The following is a 26811-nucleotide window of genomic DNA, read 5'->3' on the forward strand; positions in this document are numbered from 1 at the left end:
ATTTTCCACTTCGCAGTTTAAACCTGCTAAGAATCCCAACTAAACGTCGTTAACGTTGCTATCGCCACGATATCTCACAATCTGTTCCCATTTTCCTAAACGTTAACGAACGTTTTCTTGGTCGTTACACCGTTTACGTCGCGTTCACAAATTTTCATTTAATCTTCTACCGAGAACCGCATGGCCGATGAAACATTTTTCGAGCGTTTGCAACGCGTTTAAAATTGCATTATCCGGGGCGTAGCGTGGCCGCGTCGTTAACTTCCGGTTAAAGGGAGTGAAACACGAGAATTTTCACACGAGCATTGTAACCGTTGCACAAAAATTAAACGATCAGAGGCAAGAGCAAGGGACCTGCGTCTGGCAATTATCGGTTAGAACGACGACTACGCTAAGAAGTTAATCGACTTGTTAACAGTTTGCTTGATTGCTACTTCAAATTTCTCGAGACTCGTTGGCTCTCGGAAAAATCTCATTAGCTGGTTGTTATTTTAAAGCAACGCGTTTTAAATATTTTATAATTGTAAATTATAACCATAGAGCGTAGGTGAATAGAAATCTGAGATTATCATTAACATTTTTATTAACTGACACTGGTGTGTAAAGACTATTTCTGGAAAACGAATAAAGTCGTTATTAGTTTAGTATACAGTTTTCTAAAACTATGAATTGTAAATTACATTAACGAAGTCAATGATAAATTATTCTAGACGCGTACTAGTTTTATTTTGTACGTGGTGGGAATGTTAGAGGCTAGACAGAGAAATAGGATTAATATCTGCAATAAACGATACTCCTCGATTGCGTCTCGAGAAAGAACATCCGAGTGCTATTAGTCTCAATGGTTACGATCTCAATATCTCTTAATCGTTCATTAGTGTTTTACATGTACTATTAAATTATGTGAAATTACGTATAATACAAACTTAAGAAATAATAACAGAAAAAATGTACCAGCATTTATAAACATATAATAGCTGATTAATTACCAAATATTAAAATTAATAACTTGATTCTTTTAATGATCGTATCAAAGAGAATGATCAAATTAAAAATCTAAAAGCAAATTAACGCATTCGCTGCTGCTAAAATATGGCTATTCCTTTCCTTTTATCGAAGATATATTTAACCAATACTATTTATCTTACTTTGCTTGTCTTTCTAAGCCTTCTTATTCGAATACGCGAGAACAAAAACTCAACAGTTGCATCTAGTTATTACTGAAAGTCTAACGGTTAACTTTTAGATAATTAGCGCACCCCGTTACGTACAAAACGAAATAATTAGACTACAGATTTTTATACAAATTTACGTTTCTATGAACACAGGTAAATGGAAGTTAAACAGAGATTCATTTCACCCACTGAATGTTATAACGTGTACTTCACTTTGGATACTTCGTATACTTTACCACGTTATATGCATTCTGTACTTTTTTACATTTTTCATACATACAGATTTTTCGCGAATATACCTAACATGCAAACTTTCTAAACTCGCAATTATGCATAAATATTAAATATAAAAATCTGCAGTCCAATACTTGGTAACAGCTAATAATAAGTACATGCACAAGCCAGCAGGATATAATCGTTAAGTCTACGTTCTTGTCTATTTCAGTACCTCTACCTGCTGTTCAGCGACGATGATCTCATAAATCTGAACGACTGGGTGTTCAACTCCGAAGCTCACGTGCTTCCCATCAGGGGCAACCCCCTGTACCGGGCCTCTCCCACTTTATAATTCAAAGGAAACTCTCACACCTGGAAGAAAACGACACACCGACGACACAGCAAGACCGTTCTAACAGCTCGAAACAATCGGAAGTCGTCCGCTGTGCACCAGGAAGAGAGAGATCAACAACGTGAGAGATGAACAAGAAGAGGGAATAACTCGGAACTACAAGGAACAAGAAAGAGAAGAAAAAGCAACGCAAAAATTGAACAGTGTACGCGATAAGAAAATATAAGGAAAAATAGAACAGTGAACAAGTTTCTGGATTTAGAAGGTAAAAAAGAAAGAAAAAAAAAGAAAAGGAAAAGAGAAAAGAAAGGGAAAAAGGAACAAACTAACGAACGCGTTATTACCTGTGAAAAATTATAGACAGATCGATGAACAGTGAAAAAAATAGGAAAATGGAGAGAGACTGGAGAGGCGAGACGACGACGTGGATACTCAGCTCGCAAAAGCCACGTGTCGCCGCGGTGAATACAATTAAAAATAATTATTTTAGGTAAAACGAGATATAATAGGGGACAGGGAGAATGTGGAGAAGATGATAACGAACGTTATTTAAGCGACAAACTATACAGATGAAGAATTACACGGAGACACACACACACATATACACACAGAGTACGTTTGTAAATAGCGAAAAAAGAAGGAATGTGTGAACAAAACTATATAATAGATCGCGCGAGAAAGAAAGAGTGAAAGAAGCGAGAGACGAGAGAATAAGGGAAACGTATGCTCGAGCGAAAGGGACAATTTGAAATAGAGAAAGAATGCGTGTATGCGTGTGAGAGACTAGAATGAAAATTTAATCGTTTGCCTGAATGCTTGACCCATTTTCTTTTTTCGCCTGCGACATAAAAATGGTCTAGGCAGCCGAACCTATTTCAAGGAAGATCCGAATACCGAACGTTCCAGTCGAATCTCTTGGTGATTATGGCGAAACTGTTCAATCGGTGTTTCTCTTTTCCTTCTTCCTTCTGTTCGAGCTTTTTTGAAAACGTGGCACTTTAATGTCCGAGAGGTAAAAATTAAAAAAAAAGAAAAAAAAAGAACGAAAATTATAAAATTCTTTGACAAATAACGAAAATGATTATTTGCTAAATAATTAGTCGATGTAATTGGTTTGGGAATTCGTATTTCATGGGAAAGCATTTAGATCGAAATAAGTAATTATTTAAAAAAGAACGTTTAAAAAAGACGTTAAGAACGTTTGAAAAAAAAAAAAAAAAGAAAGAAAAAGACACCAGTCCTCCAAGAAGATCGATCAGCGGATCTATAAGTTATTCTTGTTTTAATTAACAATTATATCGATCGCTGATCGATCTCGCTACTTCTCAGACTTCACCGACACAAGACATTCTTCTTCGCGGCTTTTTCTATCTTTTTCTACTTTTTGAATAAACGACACACTGCGCCTCGATCGTCTCGGTGGCAGAAAGCGCCGATGGAAATTCGTTCGATCCGGTCCCGCTACGTATTTGATGCGACGATTTCGTTTTAAGTTTTAACCGGCTACACGCATATTTTATAAAAATCAAAGTTCACGGAATTGTTAATAAATCGCTATTTGTCTTTGTTTAGAAATTTTAATATATTTAATTACGAACGAAGGGTAACTCTCGTTTCTCTTTAAACAAACTGTTGTCATAATTCATGAAAACATGAAATAAAATCAAAAGACGACATTAGCATTTTTGCATTTTATACCGTGTGAATCCATTTATGCTTAAAAAGAATATTTTATTGAAATACCGGAGTTTCGTTGCTTAAAATAACACAGTTATTGAAATTTGGAAATCACCTTAGAAATACGAGTGCAGAGTTTACAGAAGCTGGAGCATAAATGGGTTACGTTTAAAAGTTCCTTACATATCCTTTTGTTTCTGCGTCGCGTTCGGCTGAATTTTAAGGCGAATCGCCAAGTGCTTCCATGTAACTGGCTGGAGAAAATTTCGAGAGAAGTTTCAGCCGAAACTTTTCTATGGAATTCGTAGTTTGAATCTTTATGGGCGTAATATGGAAAAGGAATAAGCGTACGAGGAAACGTAAGGAAAGATTTTACGATTTTCGAGCGTGTTTAACGGCGATATGAAGCACAAGAGCAAAAGCGTCGGCTACTTGTGCGAATTACAATGCTATCGATGGAAGAACAGGCTTGGTTTATTTCACGTATTTTACATATTTATGCGTTTGATATCTTATTATTTTTACCATCGCTAAGATTCTTTACGAAAATTTTCTTAAGTGTTGCAATTTATTTCCGTAAAATACGAAAAATCCAATGAATTAGTAGATTTATCATAAAGTACATCTAGAATATTGACAAAGCACTAATAGATTATTTTAATAAATATCTAAATATTTTAACGCTATTGATTTTAAAATTTATCTTAAAATTCTACTTCTATCTTAGTAAGGAAATATATGTTCGATGTGAATTCTTTCATCGATCCAACGAATAGTTCTCAAAAAAGTCAATTATCCATCAAAGAAATTAGTAAAAGAGCAATCTTCAAAATACGAAATTTAAACCATCCATCCATTTAACGAAACAATCAGTTTTCGTTTCTTCGACAAGTTATATTGTCTGAAAAAATCAAAAACCATCCCCCAGTACAATCTTTATCACGATGAACATCAACTAGAGGGTTGCCCTTCGGACAACGAAATATAATTATTATTAATATTATGCAAAGATGAGAAATTGGCTGGCAAAAGATTCGATCTTACTTTCTTCTTGATAAACCAGCAGGAATCTTCTATTGTTTTCAAAAAATCTTCGATGTAAAATTCAAACATGAAAAACGCGTATTAGCAACGATTCTTTCATATTTGTTCAAACTTGAGAGATTTTTTAACGATAGAAAATCGTAATCGAATCGTCAATTATCACGATATAGGACACGATCACCATCTTTCGCTCTTGCGCCCTTTGCATGGCCATCTTCTCAACTTTGCACAATAGAAAAATTCAAAACCACTGGACTGGAGATGTTTACACATATTCGTATTTTTATGAACGCAAAGAAACGAAAGACAATATTTGATTCACCTACTTAATATTATCTTTAATCGAGAATCGAAAGCTTCTGCGTTGCTACTGTACACATTAAACGCGAAATAAAAATTCGAGCTATGTCTCGGATATTTTTTATATTTTTCAGCATTGCGTGCATTTTTGCACCATTAAATTTCCCCGAAGCACGTAAACATCCGCAGTCTAGCGATCACCGTTGCATCGATTCTCGCGTTCGACAGCATCATCCATCGAATATTCGTCTCGTGGAAGGCTTTCGGCCATCGAGCTGCCGGTAGTAGTTTCCGGTGCAAACGTAACCTCACGAGACTCATATTTTTTCTTGTGTGTGTTGAACAAATCAAAAATCGCGAGCCAAATTCCTACGTCGTATCCATCATTGACCCTATGCAAAGAAGACTGGATCATTGTCAACGCGATTGTCGAATATTTTATTCTATTGAAACTTCTATAAATGTAACTTCTCCACTCGTCTATGACAATCGAATTTACTTAAAAAGTAAAACCGTAAAACCTTAAAAAATTTAGAACAATACTGTCGCTTTTAGTCAAAATATCCCAGTAGCATGTTTGCATTTTTCAAGATACGCTGAAGTATTTGAAATTTTTACCTGCGTTTCTTACCTTGCGAGTAAAGTTACGTTATACAGGCTGTAGCGATACGATGACTAAATATTTCAAATTGATCGAAGAGAGTGATATAATTCGAGTTTTTCTAGGTTTTAAATAGCAGATAGGAGATTTTGATCAAGGAGGACAGAATAATCATCGAGTCCACATCGATCGTTTCTATGAATTGTAAATTAGAAAAAATTGACATCACAAACGCTGTTCTTTTTTATTTTTATCTTAAAATTCGCTATCAACCATGTCACCTCATTGCGATAAATAAACTTACCGGAGTCTCCTATTCGTTTCCTAAAAATCGAACTGCTACCGTACGCTTTTGTATTGTACAATAAAAAAGAAATTCAGAAAACCTAGAATTGGTCAAGCTAACTTAACTGGCAGCTTCGCGTAATCGTAATTTATAAAGAGACAAACGTAAAACACGTACGTGAGACGGAATTGATTCAGCCTTCGTTGTCAGATGGTTAAACGATCGACAGAAGGATGAGTCGCGCGCGATTTTCAACGAAAGGGGAAAAGCGTAAAAGCGACGCGCGAAATCAGTCGCGCGTGGTAGTTTAGTAAAGGATGTAGCAACCGATAAACTAGCGTGTATATAGATGAAAAGATTTCAAAAGAGAAAAGTAAAAAAAGAAAGTCATATTCTATAGGAGGTACGAGGCGTAGAAACAGAGTTATATAGAGGTTACTGAATGTGTAATTGTATAGGCTTTGCAACGAACGTGCGCAAGGAAAGAGAGAAAGAGAGAGAGGATATGTGTGCGTGAGAGTGGAGGTACGTGAGAGATATTGTAAATTCGAGTTGTCAAGACGCGTTTCGAATTCGAGTCGGATGCGTTCCCACGTTGCGAAGCTGCGTTCCATTACGAATAACGAGCAGCGTTCTTGGAAAGATAAAGATAACTTTACGAAATGTAAAAATTACTTTTGTTCCTTTTCGTCATTTTTTTAGATTTATAAGTTTCAGAGATTTTAATAGGCGACAATAAGAATTAAAGTATGTTGGTTATTTAAAGGTATAAGAAATAGATTTCCGTAATATCTTTTTAGAAAAATCCCTTGGTTTTCGTAATTTTTGTAGGTTTCTAAATTAACCGAATACTTCGAAAGTACAAACACCTAGACTGTCGTAGTATTTCATAATGATTAATAGATGGACCTTTTGCAAGGAGCTTTTTTAGGACGGTCAAATTTTGAGCAACTATTTCTCAACGATTAATTGATAACGCATAACGAAACTTCGGATATCGAGAATTTAAGACAGATATGAATTAAGGAAACGACATTTCAAATTGCAAAACCAAAAATGGAAATCATTTATTCCTGACGAAGAAGATTTATACCATCGCCTACGAATGTTTGAAGCTCTTCTGCAACTCAATGTACAAAGATCTTCGAAGTTTAAAACACTGCCTGTCTCAAACCGCCGACATTATGTAAGCGATTTTCGTCCTCTTCTTTCAGGAATCACGCGAATATTCTTATACGGTTTAACAAAACGATTGTCGAAAGGGAAACTATAGAACGTATTTTTATAACAAGAAAGGAAAGAACGCAACAAAAGAGTGGGCTATCAAACGATCGAATCAACAAATCTTTTTTTCCAAGTATCGACTGTCGTTTTTCGCAATTAAACGCAGCAGAAGGGACGGGAAATATCGAAGAAATATGTGTCCTTGATCGAGGACCGATCTCGAGAAATTTCCCGCATGCGCTTTCTAAACAATCAGCGAGTCGATGACTAAGACGGCCAGAAAGTTACTTAATATATTATATATAACATAATGATACTTTACGCCTCTTGCCTTTTTCGTTCCTCGAGCTCGGATGGCCGCTCGGAAATTCACTGTTTCGAGCGTTCATCCTTGGAACAGAAGCAAGACACCATAGAATGTATACACTCAACTATACGGAAGTACATGCGTATGTTTCTCGTACAAGATGGAAGCGAAATGCTTAAATACGAGAATTGACAAAGAAACAAAAGAAACGAGCAGGTGTTTCGATTGCAATTTCTCGTACGTTGTGTGTTTCTAAGAGATTCATTGATCCTTGACACAGTTACGATTATCATTCGTTTATGGACGTTCATTGTTACTGACGTGTTTTGAAGCGATCTGTTCAAAATAATTCTTTCGTCGATTCTTCGTTTCGTTTTGAAATGGAAGATTTCGTCGGGAAGCTTCGTTCAATCCGAATACGAAAAGAGAGATATTTTTAGAAGATGTTTGCGATTTTGATCCGAAATAGACACTTGTAATTATTTATTACGAATTTAAATGTATATAATTATTAAAGAATCGTCTTACTTTGAATATATTCGTCGTTATTATTTATGACAATGTAGGAAGGAACAACGAATACCATCGAAATTTCATTTGTCAAGGAAAAATCGTTTCGACGACGTGGTAACAACGGACAGACCGAGAAAACTTCAGTGTCTTCTAACGCGTGGAACCACCTCACTCGGAATTGGACGAGCAAGCGATCTTCGTTTTCCTCCCTTTCCGTAGGAACAAATCAATCGAACAAAACAATTCTATTTTGCTGCTGATATTATATACTTACACGAGCAAAGAAATAAAACGACAGAGGGAAACCGTTAGGTCGTTGTCCTGTGTAAAGAAAAAAAAAACAAATTGTTATTTATAATAGTAACGAAAAGATTGTCGCTGATCTAACAGAGCGACGACGATGGACGAGGATAGATTCGACGGTGATGAAGATAGTAATAAACGATAATTAGCCTATACATATATTTGTGAATAGATATTTAATAATTTATTGTTAACTAGAGTATTTTATTTGAAGGATTTTCATTAAACGGGGTTTCGGGTACCAATAATATCGTTTCTTACGCCAGAGAAAAAAAGGGGTTAGAAAAAAAAGAGACAGAGCGAGAGAGAGAGAGAGAGAGAGACTGTGTGAAAGCGATTATGGTGTGAGTAAAGTGAGTGAAGAAAAAAAATAATGAGATTAAAATGAGCGACAATTTCTACGTGCGCTTTTGTCAAAGAATCGAGAGAGAGAGAGAGAGAGATAGAAAAGAAAAGATAGAAAACAGTTTCTTAGCTTTACTTACCTAATTTTTGTAAGCAGAGCGACAACAGACAGACGCCGGTAAGAGGAAAAATAAAATGGTGTAAAAGAAAACAAATTATATATATTATATATTTATCGTTGGTCGAAGAACGGAGAGAGGAGAACGGGTGAACGAGAGGAAAAAGAATAATAGAATAAAATGTAAAACAATGAGCGCGTCAAGCGCCAGCATTCGACGCAAACTATAATTATACTTGTAAATACAGTACACGATTTAGTGATAATAAGAGGGTTTTACTTTTAACAGCTTTATGTGATTATTACTTTGTCATGATCAATGAAATAAATAAATGATGATAATACTTTAATCTATATTTCGTTAATAATCGTTTCCTTACCTTTCTACATCTTTTTAAACTTCTCGCTTCAATTTCGATTCAAATGCGAATTTACTTTCATTCTCGAGATCTCTACAAAGATGGCAAAGTTAGATTCGTATACGTATCTATCGAAATTCTGACCCTCTTTATTTTATCTGTAAATCCTCCTGAGTCTTTTTCTTTTTAATTCTCGTATAAAATATGTCACATTTTTCGATCTTCTTTAAAAAATCAATCAATAAGACAACGTGCATTCTTTTGTACGAAATTCCTAACTAACGTCGCGAAACAGGTGCAAACGAGAAAAATTGATTATCTAACAAAATTTATACAGGCGAAAGAATCGGACGTGAGACAAGGTCGGATGATTACATATTGTACATAAGCTGCATATATCAGGGAATAGCTATCGGGAATTTCGATGGTAAGTAGAATTATTGTTCAATAATGCAAATCAGGCGCAGCTGCTTCATGTGCTAATTAGGTCCATGGGGGATGGAGAATGTCCATCGACATCGAAGTAACAAATCCCTTTGATGGCCAACTGAATCCTCCTAATGGTCATGCCGCCGGCTACTGTTAATAACCAATCAGAAATGACCCGTGTACGAAACACGTTGCTCGGTTAATTGTTAGTCGATTCGAAATTCGTATACGACATTAGGTTGCCATGAATTAAACACATTGCTAGAAGCCACGTTATATTTTCAAATATTTCGCTATAAGCGAAACAATGAACATACTTGTGTATTTTATATAAATTTCATTTCTATGCATACTAAAAATACATCAAGAGCCTTATTTTATTTCAGCATAATTATCGAAGTAATAATGAGAACGATACGTACACTAACATAGCAAATTCAATTCGATGGTGCTTAAGCGAAATACATCCATTAGCTGGAATGCAAATTAATCTCTTAAAGAACGACATAATACGTAATGAAGTAATACATAGAATTTATATAAATGCAACGTTATTGTGGAAGGCATATAGAATATAATTTACATATGAAAAAGTTTAAGAAAATTGTTTAACACGATGCAATAAGTAGCTCAATTTCTTCGCAACTTCGCAAGATGACGACGAGCAAAGAAGAAATAGCTAAACAAATCTTTAAAACTCTCTTCTACAACCGCTATGTCAAAAAGTAGGATGGATAAAATATTTAACATGTCTGTACACTGTAAATTTCATTTTACTTACTATTGATTGTATCGACTACCGTACCCATTAATTAAATTGATTTTATATTCCTTGTTAATTTAAAAGAAATCGAAATACGTACGAAATGCATGAGATGTTACCATAACATGCAAAAGTACACAAAATATCGAAAATTGTATTATCTAGACGTTGAACAAGATTTCTATTCGAATAGTAATCTTAAAAATATGAATTTGCGTAAAAATTCGCAACTTATCTATAACAATAATTAATTGCAAAATTTCACCCTAAAGTAGAAGACTCTAGCAAATTACAATCTCTTAACTGTCAATAAAACAGACAAAACCTGCTCGCAAAGTCCTAAACCCGGCACATGTATCGCGTTGCAAATTCAACTATAGTTGCAATCTTCCATCTCGCACCTGAATCAGCCTAACCTGAAGCAGTCTTCAAAGAAGACGAGCGTAAAAAAAGTTCAAAGGTCGTCATCGATGCAGCGTAACGGACTCGGCATTTACCCTAAAGGGTAACAAGGGGGTTCGACTTGTTCGTATTTCAGCCACTTCGCCACGCACAAGGTTTCCGTTCCCGCCTCCGCGTACAACCTCCGGTTGATCGCCTCTCCGACGAGGATACAAAAATATCGTGAATCCTCGACGACACGCGAAGACGACGAGCGGTCGCGTAGAAGGGGAAGAGTTCGTCGACGACGACACCGACGTCGGTGTCAGTGGAGTAGGCGGCAGAGGAGGAAGAGGCGGAGGCGGACGGAGGAGACGACCGGGACAGAGGATTAGAGAGTGAACCAGTCGCCCTCCTGCCTTTCGTTTCTCCATCGTTCAAACAGCGCTCCAGACATTAACTCCAACGTGTGCATAGACATGTCTCGCCCGTAGAAACGTTGAAACCTCGTGGATCTTCCTCCTTGAGCAAGTGCACCGTGTCTACTCTGCGCGTCCTGGGATAACGAAGTGTCTCACAGCAAAGTTTCCTCGTGACAAGGGGGATTGACTGTTCGAGGTTCGCGGGCAAACAACAACTCGACAGTTCCAAGTGCGTGGCGACGTTCGCTTGGGTTGGACCGTTTTTAACACACAGGAGGAATTCTGTCTTCTTTAGTTAAAATCTACCGCAGTGATTCGAAAAAGTTTTTGGATATTTAGCATAAAAGATTTTCATAATTACATAGCGTGTCATATACTGTACGTATATTTTAAAAGTGTCTCAGTTCAGTTAAAGTAGTTCACTTTTGCGTTGAAATTGATAAACGCAAATAAAAATCAAAGGGGAATTTCGAGGAAGGGGGAAATACGTCGAATCGGTCATTTAAATAATTTTGTGAAACGTTCGCGATAAATCGTACTTTCGAGCCGCTAAATCGAAGTGTCGCGCCTTTCGACTAAGAGGGGCAGAATTATTCTCCGGTATCAGAGGGTTGGTTCGATTCTGTCAGGGTTTTAATCGTATTTGCTCGGTCGCTGGTAAACGAACGCGCTACGTGTAGCATTTCTTTGGATTCGGTGTGTCTTCTTTCAAAATTAAGTACGTACATCGCGTTGTTGTTAACGGACCACGGATGTCCATGCAAATTCTGATTTTTACGAGAAATAACAAATACTCCGTCTGATAATTTCTCTGACAAATACCGAGTACTTTGTATATTTCCTATACTTTTACATTTGTCTGGTTGAAAATCATTCTGGTGTGTAAGTCAAAGTTTTGAAAATTTGAATTTAGTCAGGCATCCTTACAAGTATCATCTGCCTTTAGTTTCATAGTCAATTAAAATAACTTTATTCCCCATTCATACTACGTTTTAATTTACGCTGCTTTTTATAAATTTTCATTACGCGTTTGAAAACATAAAACTTCTTATAACATCAAACATGAAACGCTATCTCATGAAAGGTAGCAACTGACTTGCATCACAATTACGCGCGTTCTCTACACATTTACCTCGTCATATTTTCCACGTGAGCGCATTAAAATCCGTAGTTTGTTAATCAGCGCAATCGAGATAAGAAACGAAACCTCGAACCAGCGTTCTCGATCGAAGAAGATCGTCGCATAGTTTCAAGAAACGCGTCGTTTGAACAAGACAGACTCGAAAGGTGTTGAATACTTTCGAAGGAATTTCTGTGAATGGTTGCTTCGGTACCGGAAGAGGAAGGGCAATCGTGCTGATTGGCCGGCAGACTGTCAGCGATTTGAATCTCGCAACCGGAACGTCGCGTTCCTCAACTCGCGTTTTTCTTTTTTCTCCAGTTTCCCCCTTCCTCAACCTGGTCGGTGCTATTATTGCTGTGCTGCCTAAATATAGATGAGAGCGTACGCTTGACGCAAATCGAAAACAGAACTTGTAAACGTACGTTCGTCTTTTTATTTCGCCTCGGACGCGAGTCGCCGCCAGGCTTTTATCCTCCTGCCCCAGTGTTTCGAAAACGATCGACGCGATGAAGGCGCCGATACATTGGATACTGGTCCTGTTCTGCGCTCTCGGTGAGTAACACGCTCCCCTTTTCTATCGATTATCGCGACAAATAAAAATACGATACTTGAACATATTGTCCGAGCTTCTTTGTTCCATGACATTAGCTGAAAAGTATTTTATTAGATTTTTTCATTGATATAATTATACGAAGGTGTCCATGAATCGACCAACTACGTTTCTTGTAAATTACTTTATTTAAGCATTAGTCAGATTAGGTGGAAAATTTTATCTGGCTTCTTTCAATATAAAATAGTACAAAGGTGGTAACTTATTTAGAAAGGAAGTTTATTAATTGCGCGATGATTTGTCAATTAATAACGTTAGTGAATTGACAAGCATTAGATTAGGTATCGTTAGGTAAGTTATGGATTATTATAAACTTCTTGTTTAACGTTTTCTCCACTTTTCATTTGATGAAGTTGATTAACGACTTCTAAATGGTTCATTTAGAAATTGGTGGCGAGGCAAAATTCAATGAGACATAGCTCTAATTCGCCGATTTAAAATAAAACTGTAATAAAAGAACGTCGTGTAGAGCTGCTTTTACGAAGGCAGCATCTAGAAAAACAGTCGATATTTATTGTTAGCTGCAATTGTACGCTTGCGTTGATAGTTTATTATCGAAGCGAAGGCTACAAGTGCTTTCAGTATACTCTTGGAATAGATGACTTCATATGATTAATCGAAGCGATACGGTGGAATGTTCAAACAAATGTAATGGGCCTCGATGAAAATGCAAGTTATTTAATAACAATTTGATCACAATTACTCATTCTGGTTATTTTTATTGCTTTCTCGCTACATGTGATAGTATCAATAAAGCGTTTCAGAAAAATACTTTAACATGCTACTGAATTGAAAAAGCATTTATAATAATAACAATGTTTTCATATTTTGCGTGAATTTAAGATATCTTTCAAGAATAGGAAGATACAATTAACTCAAAAATTACTAAAAGGACGAAGCAGGATTAACGACAAAAATATATCGAAAATTAAAAGTGTAGAATAAAAATTGAACGTATGATGAAATAAAATATAACAAAATAAAAAGACGTACGAAGCAATTTCTTATTTTAGTCTCGTTCCTGAACAATGTAAAAAAAAAAACAAAGATCAATTACGTAAAAATATTTGCCATTCCGCGACAGTAACATCACATTCTCCATTACAACTTTAATAGAACCAAGGAAATGTGTGAAATACCTCGCACAAATAAGCGACAATCTACTTAACACACAAACTTAGGAAAACGATAAATTTCAATTGCTCCCGGAAAGCTAGTTTCACGAGACCAATAATAATAGAATAGCAGCGCCATGAACATGACAGGAACTATACAATGGAACACCTAATTAGAAATACGATGGAAACACTTCCAAGGACGAACAGAATCGTAGAATATCTTATATTCTTTCCACGGAGCGGAAGGAGCTACGAAGAAAGAAGAGAAGAAAAAGAAAAAGGTCGAAAAATGCTTTCGAAAGAAATGTAACAAATGCTAAAGAAAATTTCTCGCGATATTTGCGCATTAGCAAAGTCCACAAATGTCGACTGTGTTGACAAACTTTCGGTTGAAAGGGTCTGCATTCGTCGATAAACCGCAACCACGAGCTTTCTGATTAATTAAAGACACGTGGTTCGTACGTAAAATCAGGTTAAGATGCGTTCACATCATATTCCTCAGAGCTCTTAGCTATTTCACGAAAGGAATTAAGAAAACGAGTCTTTTCTAAGAATGTTGTATCTCTTAAGAATTTCTTAATGAACGCGTGCAATTTTTTGATTGCGCAGCAGGAAAATCATGCTGTCGACTTATTCGCTAATAAGACGAATTAACAAAATTCCATTGTAACAGCTGATAACGATGTTGGTAGAGAAATATCTGAATAGTTGCAAGTAAAGTCTTATGCTATTTTCTATCGAATTCTTAAGAATTTTATTATTTTGTTGGTATGTTTTATATTAGTATATTAGTTGTAATACGTAGATAAATATACATATATGTAAAAATTAAATCAGAAAGCTTGAATTAAAAAGCTTTGATTAAAAGCTTTTCACTTGAGAGATACATCTTCCAATTACAATTTTTTAAGGGTAACTCATTTGGACGAAAACAGCGTGTAAATTATAAATGCTGTCTTTTTGCATCAACAAGAGAAATTTCTATCGAACGATCTACCTAAATAACAACGATAATTTACTTTACAAGTTACAGAGAAAAATACATACAAATCCGTAGAAACAACGATAATATCGTACTACGTTGTTACAATATTCTACGTTAATCTATTTTGCACAAATACCATGGATGTAGAAGATTTAATTAAACGCTACATCAATATTTTACTTTTAATAGGATAGCAACTGAATTATCTGTGTTTCTAATGTAAATTTCGTCGACTAGTGGAAAGAGCAAACAAAACGAAGGCTGACACGCGCTGGTCAAACCACATGCATGTTATCATGCTATATCGTCGTCTATGATAAACGTCAGCAAACTGTAGCCTAAGATCCATCGATTGGACAAATGTAATTCTCTTTGTCCAATATTGACGTTGAATCAGATAGGATGTAATGTAAGACCCGAGTAGAGCAAGCGATATTGCGATTTCTGGACGCCAGACGACGGAAAACGGATGTTACACGTGTGAAAATAAACGCGTTTTGCAACCTTGATGGATTATACACGCGTTTGATTATGGTATACGCGATTTTTCTTACTTTCAGAAGCTTCTGGGTCAAGTTAAAGATAGATAGATCGTGGAAGGGGATAAATCAAGGAAAATTAGTACGTCTGCGTAAAATTGTTTCGACTCGTTGTTTCTTACGCATTAGAGTACGTTTTAAACGAAAGAATTTGATACGTGATATACCAAAAAATTGTAAATCAGCAGCCATCAGAATTTATATTTTTGTATGAAGTTACATTTTTTGGTACTTTTTCGTTCTTCCTATATTTCTGCTTGAATCTCGCTTTGCTCAAAAGCATCAGCATAACATATGGAAATAAAACCTATTGGATGGTATTCTGGAATTATTTTGCAAAAGTATTGCAAGGATATTGAAGAATTTTGGTGGATTTTTTAAAACGCCAAAAGCTGAGAAAAATAGGTACTGTGTGGACTTGAACGACCAAGCGTGCAGACGACGTCGGTAAAAATAAGGCTGCAGACGGGTGACTGAAAAAAATGATTTTAATCGTGCGAAACAGATTAGAGAGAGGAAGAGAATGGGACGATTTTTCCAACCTGATGGTAAAAGAAGAGCGCGTACCTATATATCTACATAAATACTCTCGAAAAAATGTAGTAACACCGGTTAAACGATTCGCGGCTGCGATTGCCACAAGTGGCGTGAAGTTCAACCAAAAAAAAAAAAAAAAAAAAAGAAAAGGGCAGAAAATAACAAAGAGAAAAGAGGTGCATACGAAACAAAAGGATAAGAGAGAAAAATATAAGCGGAATTGGTCGCCGCGTTGGAACAGTTCCACGTGCATAAAAAAGATAAAAATCCGATCCCGGAAGGACTTTCGATGCAGTTTTGCTACTCGTTCGTCGCGAGACTCTCGATGAATTTACGTCGACGAGTTTTTTCGTGGCTTGTTAAATCACAGCTTTACGATCGACGGAAGCGATAGTACCGATCCTCTCGGTTGCTGGCCAGGCATAAAAGCAAAAACATAGAGAGGAAAAAGAATAAAAATACCGGAAAAGGATAAAGGGAGGTGGTGGATAAACCGATCACCGGATGGACGGTTTGTTCGCGCGAAAATCGAGTTTTACGAGAGCCTGGCCAACGCTAATCCGCCTGTTCGCTATTTTCCCGACGAAAAAAACGAGCTTTCGTCGCGACTTCTGTTAACGCTGCTACTATTAACGAGGATTTATTAAACTGACTAAACAAGAGAGTTGTTCCGGCTTCTCAACGCTCGAGAATTTCTTTACACGCGTTTTTATGTGCTCGCATAAAAGCGAATGATTCCCACGTATGTGTGGGATTGTGTAAATAAATTGGTAAGAATCATTGTGTTCTTAGAACTAGAATTTTTAAAGCATCCTTTAAATCGTCTAACTGGAAGGTTCGATTACAAGTAAGAAACGACGGAAATCTCTGTAGTTTATTAGATATTCGCGATTAAAGTAAACGATTTGTAATAAAACCATTTCGTGAATGGTATTCGCTTTGCCTCACTCAAGAGTCACTCTTAACTGACAGACGAATCAATCAACAGATTAAAACTACAACTATCGACTAGCGAATATACTGTGCATGTATGATTATGATAAAAGTGTTGCTAATCTTTCCACAATTATTCGCATACTTTAATCATTTGAAAAGAAAAAAATTTGTGGCGTGTCGTTTTAATGAGTTTGATATATCTAGCGTTAAAATAACACGCAGCGTGTAATAATTATTCTCTGGTGCACATCATCGCTGAAAAATCCGGGTATATTCCGGGTTCTATCGGACCCACCAGATCGGATCATCTTTCATTGCGAAATTGCACCGTTTGTCGCTTCTGCAAATGTCCCGTGCAAATCGTTATAAAGCTGGTCCCTCGTCATCCGTCATACTTAGCGTACCCACACGCGCGTCGTTTTTTATTAACGAGAAAAACGCGACAAGTGTTTAACTACAGACGTGACACACGTGAGCTAGGTGTTAAATGGTTTTCATCCATCGTTTCAACTTTGTTGCACGTGCAGATACCAACTAACGTATAGCACGGTTATGTGCGGGTTGCTGCAAACATTATTAAGCTTACTTTAACGCGTAAAAATTTTATTTCGAACACTGGACACTCGTGCGAATAAAAGATTCAACGTATTAATGGAAATGTCTCTCGCATAATTCATCGTCATACAACGTTGCAATTCTGATGCATCGAAAGATCAAAAGTTTGTCTATAGATTGGATATAGCCGGAGGTTATTAGCCAGTTAAGTTCAATGTTACATCCTGTCTGAGTGCGATAGAAGGTCCCAGTACTCCCCAGTTGACTTATGACGTTGCTCAGATAATCTGTTATGATCGCGTCATTTAATTCCGTCGATGTTGTTGTTTTATCACTTCCGGGTTTGTCAGACAAGCGATCAGACTGATGCAACACAGATGTCCGTTGTCTTTTCACCTGTCTAATTTTAACGATTCATCGACATCATTTCCAATTAGAAAATGTCAAGTATGCACATCTGTAGCAACTTGATTTTACGAGTTAAGTAAATATACGGATTCTCTGCAAGCTCTTCGCTATCTTTAATTAATTATAACACATAAGTTAATTAAATCGTAGTTTGTTAATTAAAGGGAAATATCAGAGAACAAAGTTGCAGCTGGCAATAAGATATTAAAGTTGCTTCGTAAAATTTCGATATTTATTCCGTTCTTAACAGACTTTTAGTTACTCGATCAAATACCAATTTTCGTGAGGAAGAGTTGACCGTGTGTAAACGCGAAGTTTGAGATTAAGTTGCCACTTTGTATCCGAGTTCGGAGATGAACGTGTCAAGGAATTGAAAATTGTTATTTAAACGAAGTTCGCATTCCATTTAACGATCGACCTGCAGCACGAATCACGTGGCTTTTGTTCAGTTCAACATTTATTCTGCTTTATTACAGTAATCATCGATCACTGCAACCATAACGGTTCGTTCTGGCAATGTATTTCTACCACATATCTTATAATCTTATAATTTTATAATCCATAATCTTATAATCTAGAATAAATCATTAAACGATGGAGTTACGAAATTTACAAAAAGCGGAACGAATCGGTTCGACTTCTGAGAGGTTCGCATGACGATGAAAAAATTCTTGGATTCTTCCACAGGTTAATAATTTATAGGAGATTCGACAAGTGCGAGTTACGTCGCATCTAATTTAAGAACCAAGTCAGCCGTGAGAAAGAATCTCGCGAGGGTTGGTTTTGCAAAAATCTGGGGAACGCCATTAAGCTGTTGATTTATATTTGCAGGCATCGTCACGCGTGTTTTCGAGAATCCTTAAAAACCAGTTGCTCGGATATATCACCGAACAGATGCACTGGGGATGATTCATGAAATGTACGACTAAACTCGACAACCCCTTTTTACTATTCACTTTGCATCTTCGTGTATTAACATAATTCTTTGGACGTTCTTTGGTGGTTGAAGGGAGAAAATAGCAGTGCACGTTTTATTCGAATTTAAGCCACTCTTCGTCGTATATCTAAGAGCGACATAAAAGATGACTCATAATGGAAATTTCGAACTTACAAACTTCAAAAAGGGACTATCACCCAATTCGACGACTCAACTTTTTCGATCGGCGGTATTCAGAGGAAAATTGGCCAATTTTCTTTCTACTTCGTGACGAATAGATTGCTGGAAAATATTTGATGTTCTATTATTCTTCAAGAAACGGAGAATCGAAATTCTTTGAAATCCAATCTCGCAACTTATTCATTGAACAGTGCGCTCATCTTAAAATTCGATATTCGTGTTGGAATATTTCCAATCGACACAAAATATAGAAGAACAGTCATTTTGTTGAAAAAACGCTACAAAATACTAAATGTTCGTTGAATGAAATTATCATTTGTAAAATATGTATATACGTAAATAAATGATCTTACTATTAGTTTACGTAGTTGAGTTGCACGAAGAATATCGTTTCCGAAATGGAAAATATCGATAGGTGTAGGTATTTTAAACTGGAAGTTTCTCATCAAAATAGACACCGATACATTGCTTTCGCCATCGTATAAGTTTGTTGATTCCAATTTCGTAAAAGCAGTTCGAGGCAGTTTGATCAAGTCTACATCCGTAAAAGAAAATCGTCGAAAACTCCCGTCTCTGCATATTGCGCTCCGAAAGAGATAAAACGTAGATACTTGCAGAATATTTACCAAACCAGACAAGATAACAACGATCTCGACTCTTCTGAACAACCTAATACAAAAACCAAAACAACCGTCCGACGTTTTATCATTTTAACGTCAAACTTATAATATTTTAGAATTTTAATTCTTTCAAACGCAGAAGTTTTATCGCAAAAAAAAGATATAACAAAGTAGATTTGACTTGTTTATAAACGACCAGTTATATGACATAAAACGATTACAAAAATGTACAAAATTAATTTAAATGTTTAATTATTAGGCGGAATTCGAATTTTTTCAATAACTCGCCGATACGTAATAAATAATTATATATATACATAAATAAAAATGTACGTACTTAATAAATAATAAAAAAGCAGGGACACTTTTTCTCCTACTAGAGCTGCAAAGAGTTAAATGTGAAGAAACGACATTTATTATACTAGTAAGCAATAATCAACGAAAGTACCAATTTCTTCAAAGGAAGGACTTCAATTCGGAATCTACTGTGCACATTAATGAATTGGAAACGTACGAGCCTACGAACTGGAGATTCATTTATCAGATTCACGTCCATTTCACCTCGCGCAGCCACCGATAAGATAAGCTCCTAAAATGAGATGGAATAATTCACCTGGTTTCGTGTACGAGCCTCTTAATACCCGGCGCTATGCGTCATGCGAGCAGAGAATTTGTGCCCCATTACCTGTTAAGTCCATTTTATAAAGCTGCCGGCTAAATCTTTCATCGTCTGATTTTCATCGCGTCGCTGTGCAACCGGCCTAAAATTTATATCTCACGATGTGCGAAAACGTTCACACGATTCGCTTGTAAACGTGTAAGTTACTACGAGTAGACTTAGGTAAGCCCGGGATTTAAATGACTAAGCAAATTTCTAAATATACAACGCCGGAATTCTTTCGCGCGTGAAACCCCAAAAATGTCGCGTAGACTCAGCTTCATGATAGAATGAAACGATGTACGAGATATCCACGTACCTGAGTAAACGGCACGAGATGGAAAAAGACGCAACACTATGTTAGATTGGGTCAAGCTTTCGTGGAACAAAGATTTCAGAAGATAAATTTGAAAGGAATATTCGAAAACGGAGTTTGCAGATGTATGAAGTCATAGCGATAGTGTTTTTTTATAAGATAAAAAAATAATTTAATGTTTTATGTGTAGAACGAAGGTGAACGTTTCTATTGTTCTTGAGGTTGCTACCTTAAAATATTTAGTATGAAAAAATAATGTAATTACATGTAGAATGAGATTATTATTATATTATATAGTTTTAATTATACTTGTTGCATTCGATCATTCATAGGAATTTTCTAATTTATCAATCTGATTAAAATTCTATTTGCCCGTACCTAATAAGATAATAAATCTACAAAATACCAAATCGCATCGATTACCAACACTTACTTTAAATTGTAACAGTAAGTTTTTCATATTTGATACGCTTCCCACGAAATTAAAAAGTCTGAGAAAATTCGCGTAACATCATCGAACGTTCTAAACTAAAATTATCGTGAAATTTCAGACGAATAATTTGTTTAAACACGTTGTAAAATAAATTGAAGAAAATAAAACACACCAAGCGTAATATTACGCTATATGAAGTTCAACTATACAATTTCGATTATGATTATAGCTCGTGATCATCCGTATGAACTTTCACCTAAGAACACGAACGATGAACCAGAGTATAATTGAATTATTAATTCTTTCAAAATTCTCAAATTCGTCTGCATTCAATAAAAAATGACGAGTTAGTCCAGAAATATGTACATCGAACTGCACGTGGATCCAAATATTCGCGAAAATCTTCTCATTCGAGATATTATTCGCGAACCTTGAATAACACGATGTATAACCCAATAAATCTGTTGGAAATTGCCCCGTGAAATTCGGAACGCGTCAGATAATGCGGCCAAACGGCGGAAAACGAAGCATAGATGCAAATACGAGTAATGTAGAGATACGGCGGATGAACGGCACGTAACATTCATTATGCCGAAACCGAAACGCTGAATTCAGATTCGATTGGCCGGTGAACGTACCCAAGATATGTAGTTGGTCAGGTTGTACTATAAATAACGGAAGTTTGCGAACACGCTTCAAAGTTATTCCTATGGCGCCTTGGGTCAGACATGCACTTGACTCGACGTTCCTTTTCGTGACATAACACCCGCCATGTGTTCTACAAATGTAACCCCTGACCATAACGTTCACCGATTCACCACACTATTTTTACGAAGATTTCGTCTCATCGTTTTCGAAGGAAACTTAGTAAGCAATCCGTTTAAGAGAAAGAACGAGATAAACTTCTGCGAAGTGGATGAATAAATTTGGAACTCGAATAAGAGATCCAAAGCCACGTGTCTCCTAGTGTTTTCTATTAAAACTGAAATTCGTCGGATTTATTCTTAGAGAAATCATTTCTTCGTACCGCAATATCTAATTCTTTGAGGAATGTGCAAAGAAGTTAAAAATACATATCGAATTCGGGTAGTTCGACTTATGAAGTCGAAAATTTAGAAATTTCAAATATTCAAGCGCTCCAACTTTAAATTTCAAATTTCAAATATATTTGGAAACTTCGTTTATATAGAGAATTAAAAGTTTCATAGTGTGAAATCTGCGATTGAAAGTTCGAAATTTCTGTTATGCGAACGCCACCGTGGATGACGTTAAATAAAGTTAGCGGACCGCTTCGTAGTTCTACGATTATTCTGAAATATATGAAGATCGTTGAATTCTAAATTATATACGAATTTACCGCAGGTCTCGTTCCACAACATTGTAGATCTAGTTCACGCGGAATATTCAGTAGACATACAGCTATGTCATAATCATTGGCATCGATCACCATGCTATAACTGAAACCATTTGGAACGAACGTACTGGTGGAACAAGCACAGTGACTGTGCGCATTTTCTCGTCTGTCGCGCTTTCTCATAGCGGAAATGTAACCGATAAACGTCCAAGAACTGACAAAGGTCAGCCTATGAGTAATATCACACGCGTTTCATCCTCCACACGAAACGCATAAAAGGAGTTTTATGCATAGCGCATCATGCGTGACCATGATCATAACTCAGGACTGAGTTAATACTTTGAAATATCTTCGATATCTGAACAAACCATAAAGTAGTATAATTGTTTCGAATACTTAACGAGCAATTTAAATCGTCGGGACGACTTTATGCACAATTGCTTAGGTAATCGCAGAATTGTTACCGTGTATTTAAATAATACACGATTAAAAGATTACATTGTCTTAGAAAATACTCATCAAGAGCAATTTAAGTCTAAACGATTCCTCTAACAATATAATAGTCCCATTAATCGAAGCTCGAACGTTTCCTGTACGTTCGATTTTCAAATCTGTTGCAACTCCTCGTACGTAAACCGATTTAAAATCTACAAATATAATACATCGTATCGCCACCCGATACACGCTCCTGGCTATGAAATAACAAATTTGTTAGTTCTACAGCTGTTTACATGCAAATAGTTCAGTGAACGGCTCAGTCTTTGAATAGTTAAACGGTGTTAGCCTAACTACAAAAGCTACTAGAAGGCCGGCCAACTATCTATAGTAAACATACCAGAAATTCCTTTGAAAACGCGAATCTCTTCAATTCAGAAGTATACGCATCTTGCGTATCCAGATGCGTTATAAGTTTCGGATAAGATCGTTCAGAAATTAAAATTTTTGTTCATCCGTATAGAAGAAACATATTAATAGAAAATTAGTAAAATTAATGATCGACCACCGATTGATTTCTAATTTACTCTTCTCCCTTCTAATGTTCAATGAGACGATCAAAACGAAGAAAGTGAAATTCTACCAACGTCCATCGATATCTCTTTATTTATTTTTCTTTGTTTGTCGTTGAAATTGAAGGCGAATCTTTGCACAAGATTTAAAACGATACGATTTAGATCACCAGACAGGCTGTCGGAAGAGAATTATCCGACAGAAATAGCGCCACGTATTTTTACGTACGAATATCCGAAAGTAGACGACGTTACGTCAAAACGAAATTTCTACTGCGAGGGAATATTTCGAACGTTTAAAAGACACTGCTTCAATTTGAGGTAATTTGCTACTGTTTCACATGACTGTCATCTCATTTGCCGCGTAATTTGCTACAGTGGCGATAAACATACAATACGAAATATTAAACCCGCTTTATTTCGTCGTAAATATTGAACATTGTGGAAATCGTAGATGCATCGGTACCAAGAAACTTTCGATCCATTTTTTCCCAACGAGATTTAAAACGTCAAAGATTCTCGAATCGATCTTAAAATTCTATCGCTCTCGCTGTTACTCCAAGTTGTCATTAATATCATTGACCAATGCTATAGAAGCTTAATACACTGTCGTTGTGCTTGTCGATAGACATTGCGCACTTTTGTGCAAATTTATATTCTTGAAAATATAATTAAAGAAGCAGATTTTCGATAGAAAATTGTTTTATCTACTGATAAGCATTACAAAAAACACTTTAATACTTCGTAATTTCGATATTCGATATATTTCTCTATACCATACGTATCTTCTACGATTATGCGCTTTCGGATCTCCTACAAATACATAAAAATCTGCATTCTACTTATCGATAACATCGGTAAATCGCTACGAAATGCGAAAAAACAAAATCACGGGACAGGAAGGAAACCGACACAGACGTAAAGCGATAAAGAATGGATAAAAAGAGAGGGTGGATTGTGGTATCGGAAAATAAGAGCAAACGGTGAGCAGGGCCGCAGCCATCGAAAGGAGGCAGGACGTAGACGTTTTAAAGCCGTAAAATCCAAAACGCCATCCCCTCCAACTGCGTGTGCGTTACTTTTACGTTAATGAGGGGCAAATTATCGGAAAAGAGGCCTGCTGACGTAACAGGCTGTCATAGAGTCACAGAGGTTCGCAGGACCTCTTTCTCTCGGTCACACTTTCATCGTCAATATCGGCTTTCTCTTTCCGGTACGCCGCCACCTCGAAATCCGATAAACGTTGGCTGACTCTGTTTATGGTTATCGCGAAACGATACTGTTGCGTTCCGTCTACGTCGATGTTCCGATAGAATCGCCTGGAAATCGAATATCAAAGCGATGGAATATCGAGTGCGCGGCCCTGATCGATTACCCACCCCATCCTTATAGCTTCATCCCTTGCCATGCACTCGATGAGCTCTCTTCGACCAGCTGTAATCCCGTGTTAAGCCATCCGAGTTGTGATTTTTTAACGACCTATGCGCCGCTCGTGCGTGAAGAATGGATAGGAAAAAGGATGAGAAATATTCCGAGAACAAAGTTTGAGGGAAAGTCGAAAGACAAGTTTTGAAGGCAGATTGGAAATTTGAGAGTTGGAAAAATTATCGGTTTTGGCGTTACAAGTTGGGAGATTTCCAAAGTTTAGAAAGTAACGCATACGTAGAATGTGAAGTGAATTAAAGATTAGAGGATGTTTTAATAAATGAGGGTATCGTGTATCGTGAAAATTAATTTTCTTTATTATTTTTGGGATAAAATATTTTTGAAGAAAGTAAGTTGGAAGATAGTAGAAACGAAAGAAGTATTTGGTGTAAGTAAAAGTATTACACCATGTACATTATGCTATGGTAAAAATACCAAATAGTCGTGCAAATTAAAAATAAGAGGTGTCATCGTTGCAAGATCAAAAAATTTGAAAATTAATTCAAAAGTTAAATGGCTAGCTGAAGTTATAAAAGTTAAAACTTAAATGGAATTGCTCCTCTAATTTCTCAGACTTACTGGAATTTATCAATAACTTGGAGAAAGTATAATATACGTGTAATTTATTCTTCTGACGATCGATATTTATTTTATTGTATTTTATCCTATCGTATTAAATAAAACTTGTTTATTCTTTCTCTTTTTCCGGCAATGTACATATTTCTTATTTTAGTGCAATCGGGATATTATGCACAACATTCCATAAAAACCTGCAAACTTATCGCTTAAATTTTTCAAAGTTGACTTAAAATATTTAAGAAAAATAGTAGTTCGCATACAAGAAAGTTAACAGATAATCTGACAACGAATAGTACTTGTGCTATAACGTGTATATACGAAGTTTATCCTCTTTCACCATTCTGCAATCCTGCGAACGAAGTGGCGCCATGTGGTCAAATGAGAAAGCAAACGAAACAAGTGGGGGATGAAACGAGCAACACATCTTGAAGGGCAACTAATTTGATTCTAAAGCATTCTTATAACTCTTATAAAACTGTATCATAACGTAAAATTACTGCTTGCTTTAACAGAATTTTATATACGGATTTAAAGCAGCGTTGCTTTTTTGTGTTTCTTAATAGGTTTCTAACTTTATAAAAAACGTAAGAAACAAGTCTTTGTTTTTAAAAATAGTTCGTAGGTGACATAAAGGTTATACTATTAGGAAAAGACATTACAAGGAAGTGGATAAAAGGTTGATTACGATGAAAAATTATTTCAACGTTAGAAAGTAACTTCGTCTATCAGAATGTTTTAGTTTATTGCGAAAAATTATGAAATTTATAATTGTCAATTTAAATCGCGGTCTCGAGACGCGGGAAAGATAAGATTTTCATAACAGGGGGCGTAGCTCAGATGGTAGAGCGCTCGCTTAGCATGCGAGAGGTACCGGGATCGATACCCGGCGCCTCCAAAGTTTAATTTTTTTTTTATTTCATATTTTTTTTTCTCCTAAATTATTTTTATTTTGCAATCTTACCTTTCTAAAGAAAGAAAAAGATTTAAATACATTTATTTGTTAGTGAATACGTTCTACCTCCCATTATCACCACATAAAAAAATGTTTAACAAGGCAATATTCGATATTACTATCCCTATGTTACCAAAAACAATTTCTTTCATACAAACAGATATTACCTTATTCGCGACGCGTAATTTGTAAAATATTTTTGTTATTGTAAAGTATATCGCGCCATCGATTTTAAAATTCTCGTAAAACTATTTTCAATTAAAACTATTCTATTGCCACATATGTTCATGTAAATTCATATATTTTTCGTTTTATCAATATCGAGAAACATGTTATTCATTCATGAGTCTCGTAGAATTCGGTGTAACAAATAGAAAGTTATGAATGGGATGATTGACGCACGAAGAATAAGAACAGACCAGCTACAGAGTACATAGTGATTTTGTAGTAACGCGATATGGCATATGTGTACACTATACACATATAGCCAGGTATGTATAGCGTTTAGACGTTCCTCGGAGCGCTGTCCTAAGCTCGTTTAGCTCCTCTAGCTACCTCTTCGGTCAATCTGCTTTCCGGTTGATTCTAAACCATGATTTACCAACAACTGGCAGAGAAACTAAATAGTACTAGTTCGTTTGTTCACGTAACCATCCTAATCGCTTTTCTAATCGGCACACTCAACCTCGTGACCACTTGCTTTCAAACTTGTTATTGCAAACCT

The 26811-nt window shown here is 36.2% G+C and overlaps 2 protein-coding genes and 1 non-coding gene across 8 annotated transcripts in view; all 3 read left to right on the top strand.

Moving 5' to 3' along the window:
• The window catches only part of LOC100646409 (mannosyl-oligosaccharide 1,2-alpha-mannosidase IA), a 702484-nt gene extending 693673 nt beyond the window's left edge, over positions 1–8811 (top strand). For all 3 annotated transcript variants that reach the window (XM_012308263.3, XM_012308266.3, XM_012308265.3), the window contains one exon: positions 1621–8811. In XM_012308263.3, coding sequence (XP_012163653.1) covers positions 1621–1743 — 123 coding nt within the window. In that variant the 3' untranslated portion in view covers positions 1744–8811. The remainder of the gene's footprint in view (positions 1–1620) is intronic.
• Positions 8812–10690: 1879 nt separating this feature from the next.
• Positions 10691–26811, top strand: part of LOC100645075 (xaa-Pro aminopeptidase 1) — a 45444-nt gene continuing 29323 nt past the window's right edge. Inside the window, exons 1-2 of one of the 4 annotated variants that reach the window (XM_048404828.1) lie at positions 10695–11193; positions 12257–12490. In XM_048404828.1, coding sequence (XP_048260785.1) covers positions 12445–12490 — 46 coding nt within the window. In that variant the 5' untranslated portion in view covers positions 10695–11193; positions 12257–12444. Of the gene's footprint in view, positions 12491–26811 lie in introns of all 4 variants that reach the window. The other 3 variants (XM_048404829.1, XM_048404831.1, XM_048404827.1) reach the window with 3 other exon arrangements.
• On the top strand, positions 25958–26030 carry TRNAA-AGC. Its single transcript has one exon. It is a non-coding gene; the product is annotated as a tRNA-Ala (tRNA).

The sequence above is a fragment of the Bombus terrestris genome, chromosome 4, assembly GCF_910591885.1.
Source record: "Bombus terrestris chromosome 4, iyBomTerr1.2, whole genome shotgun sequence".
NCBI classification, from domain to species: Eukaryota; Metazoa; Arthropoda; class Insecta; order Hymenoptera; family Apidae; genus Bombus; species Bombus terrestris.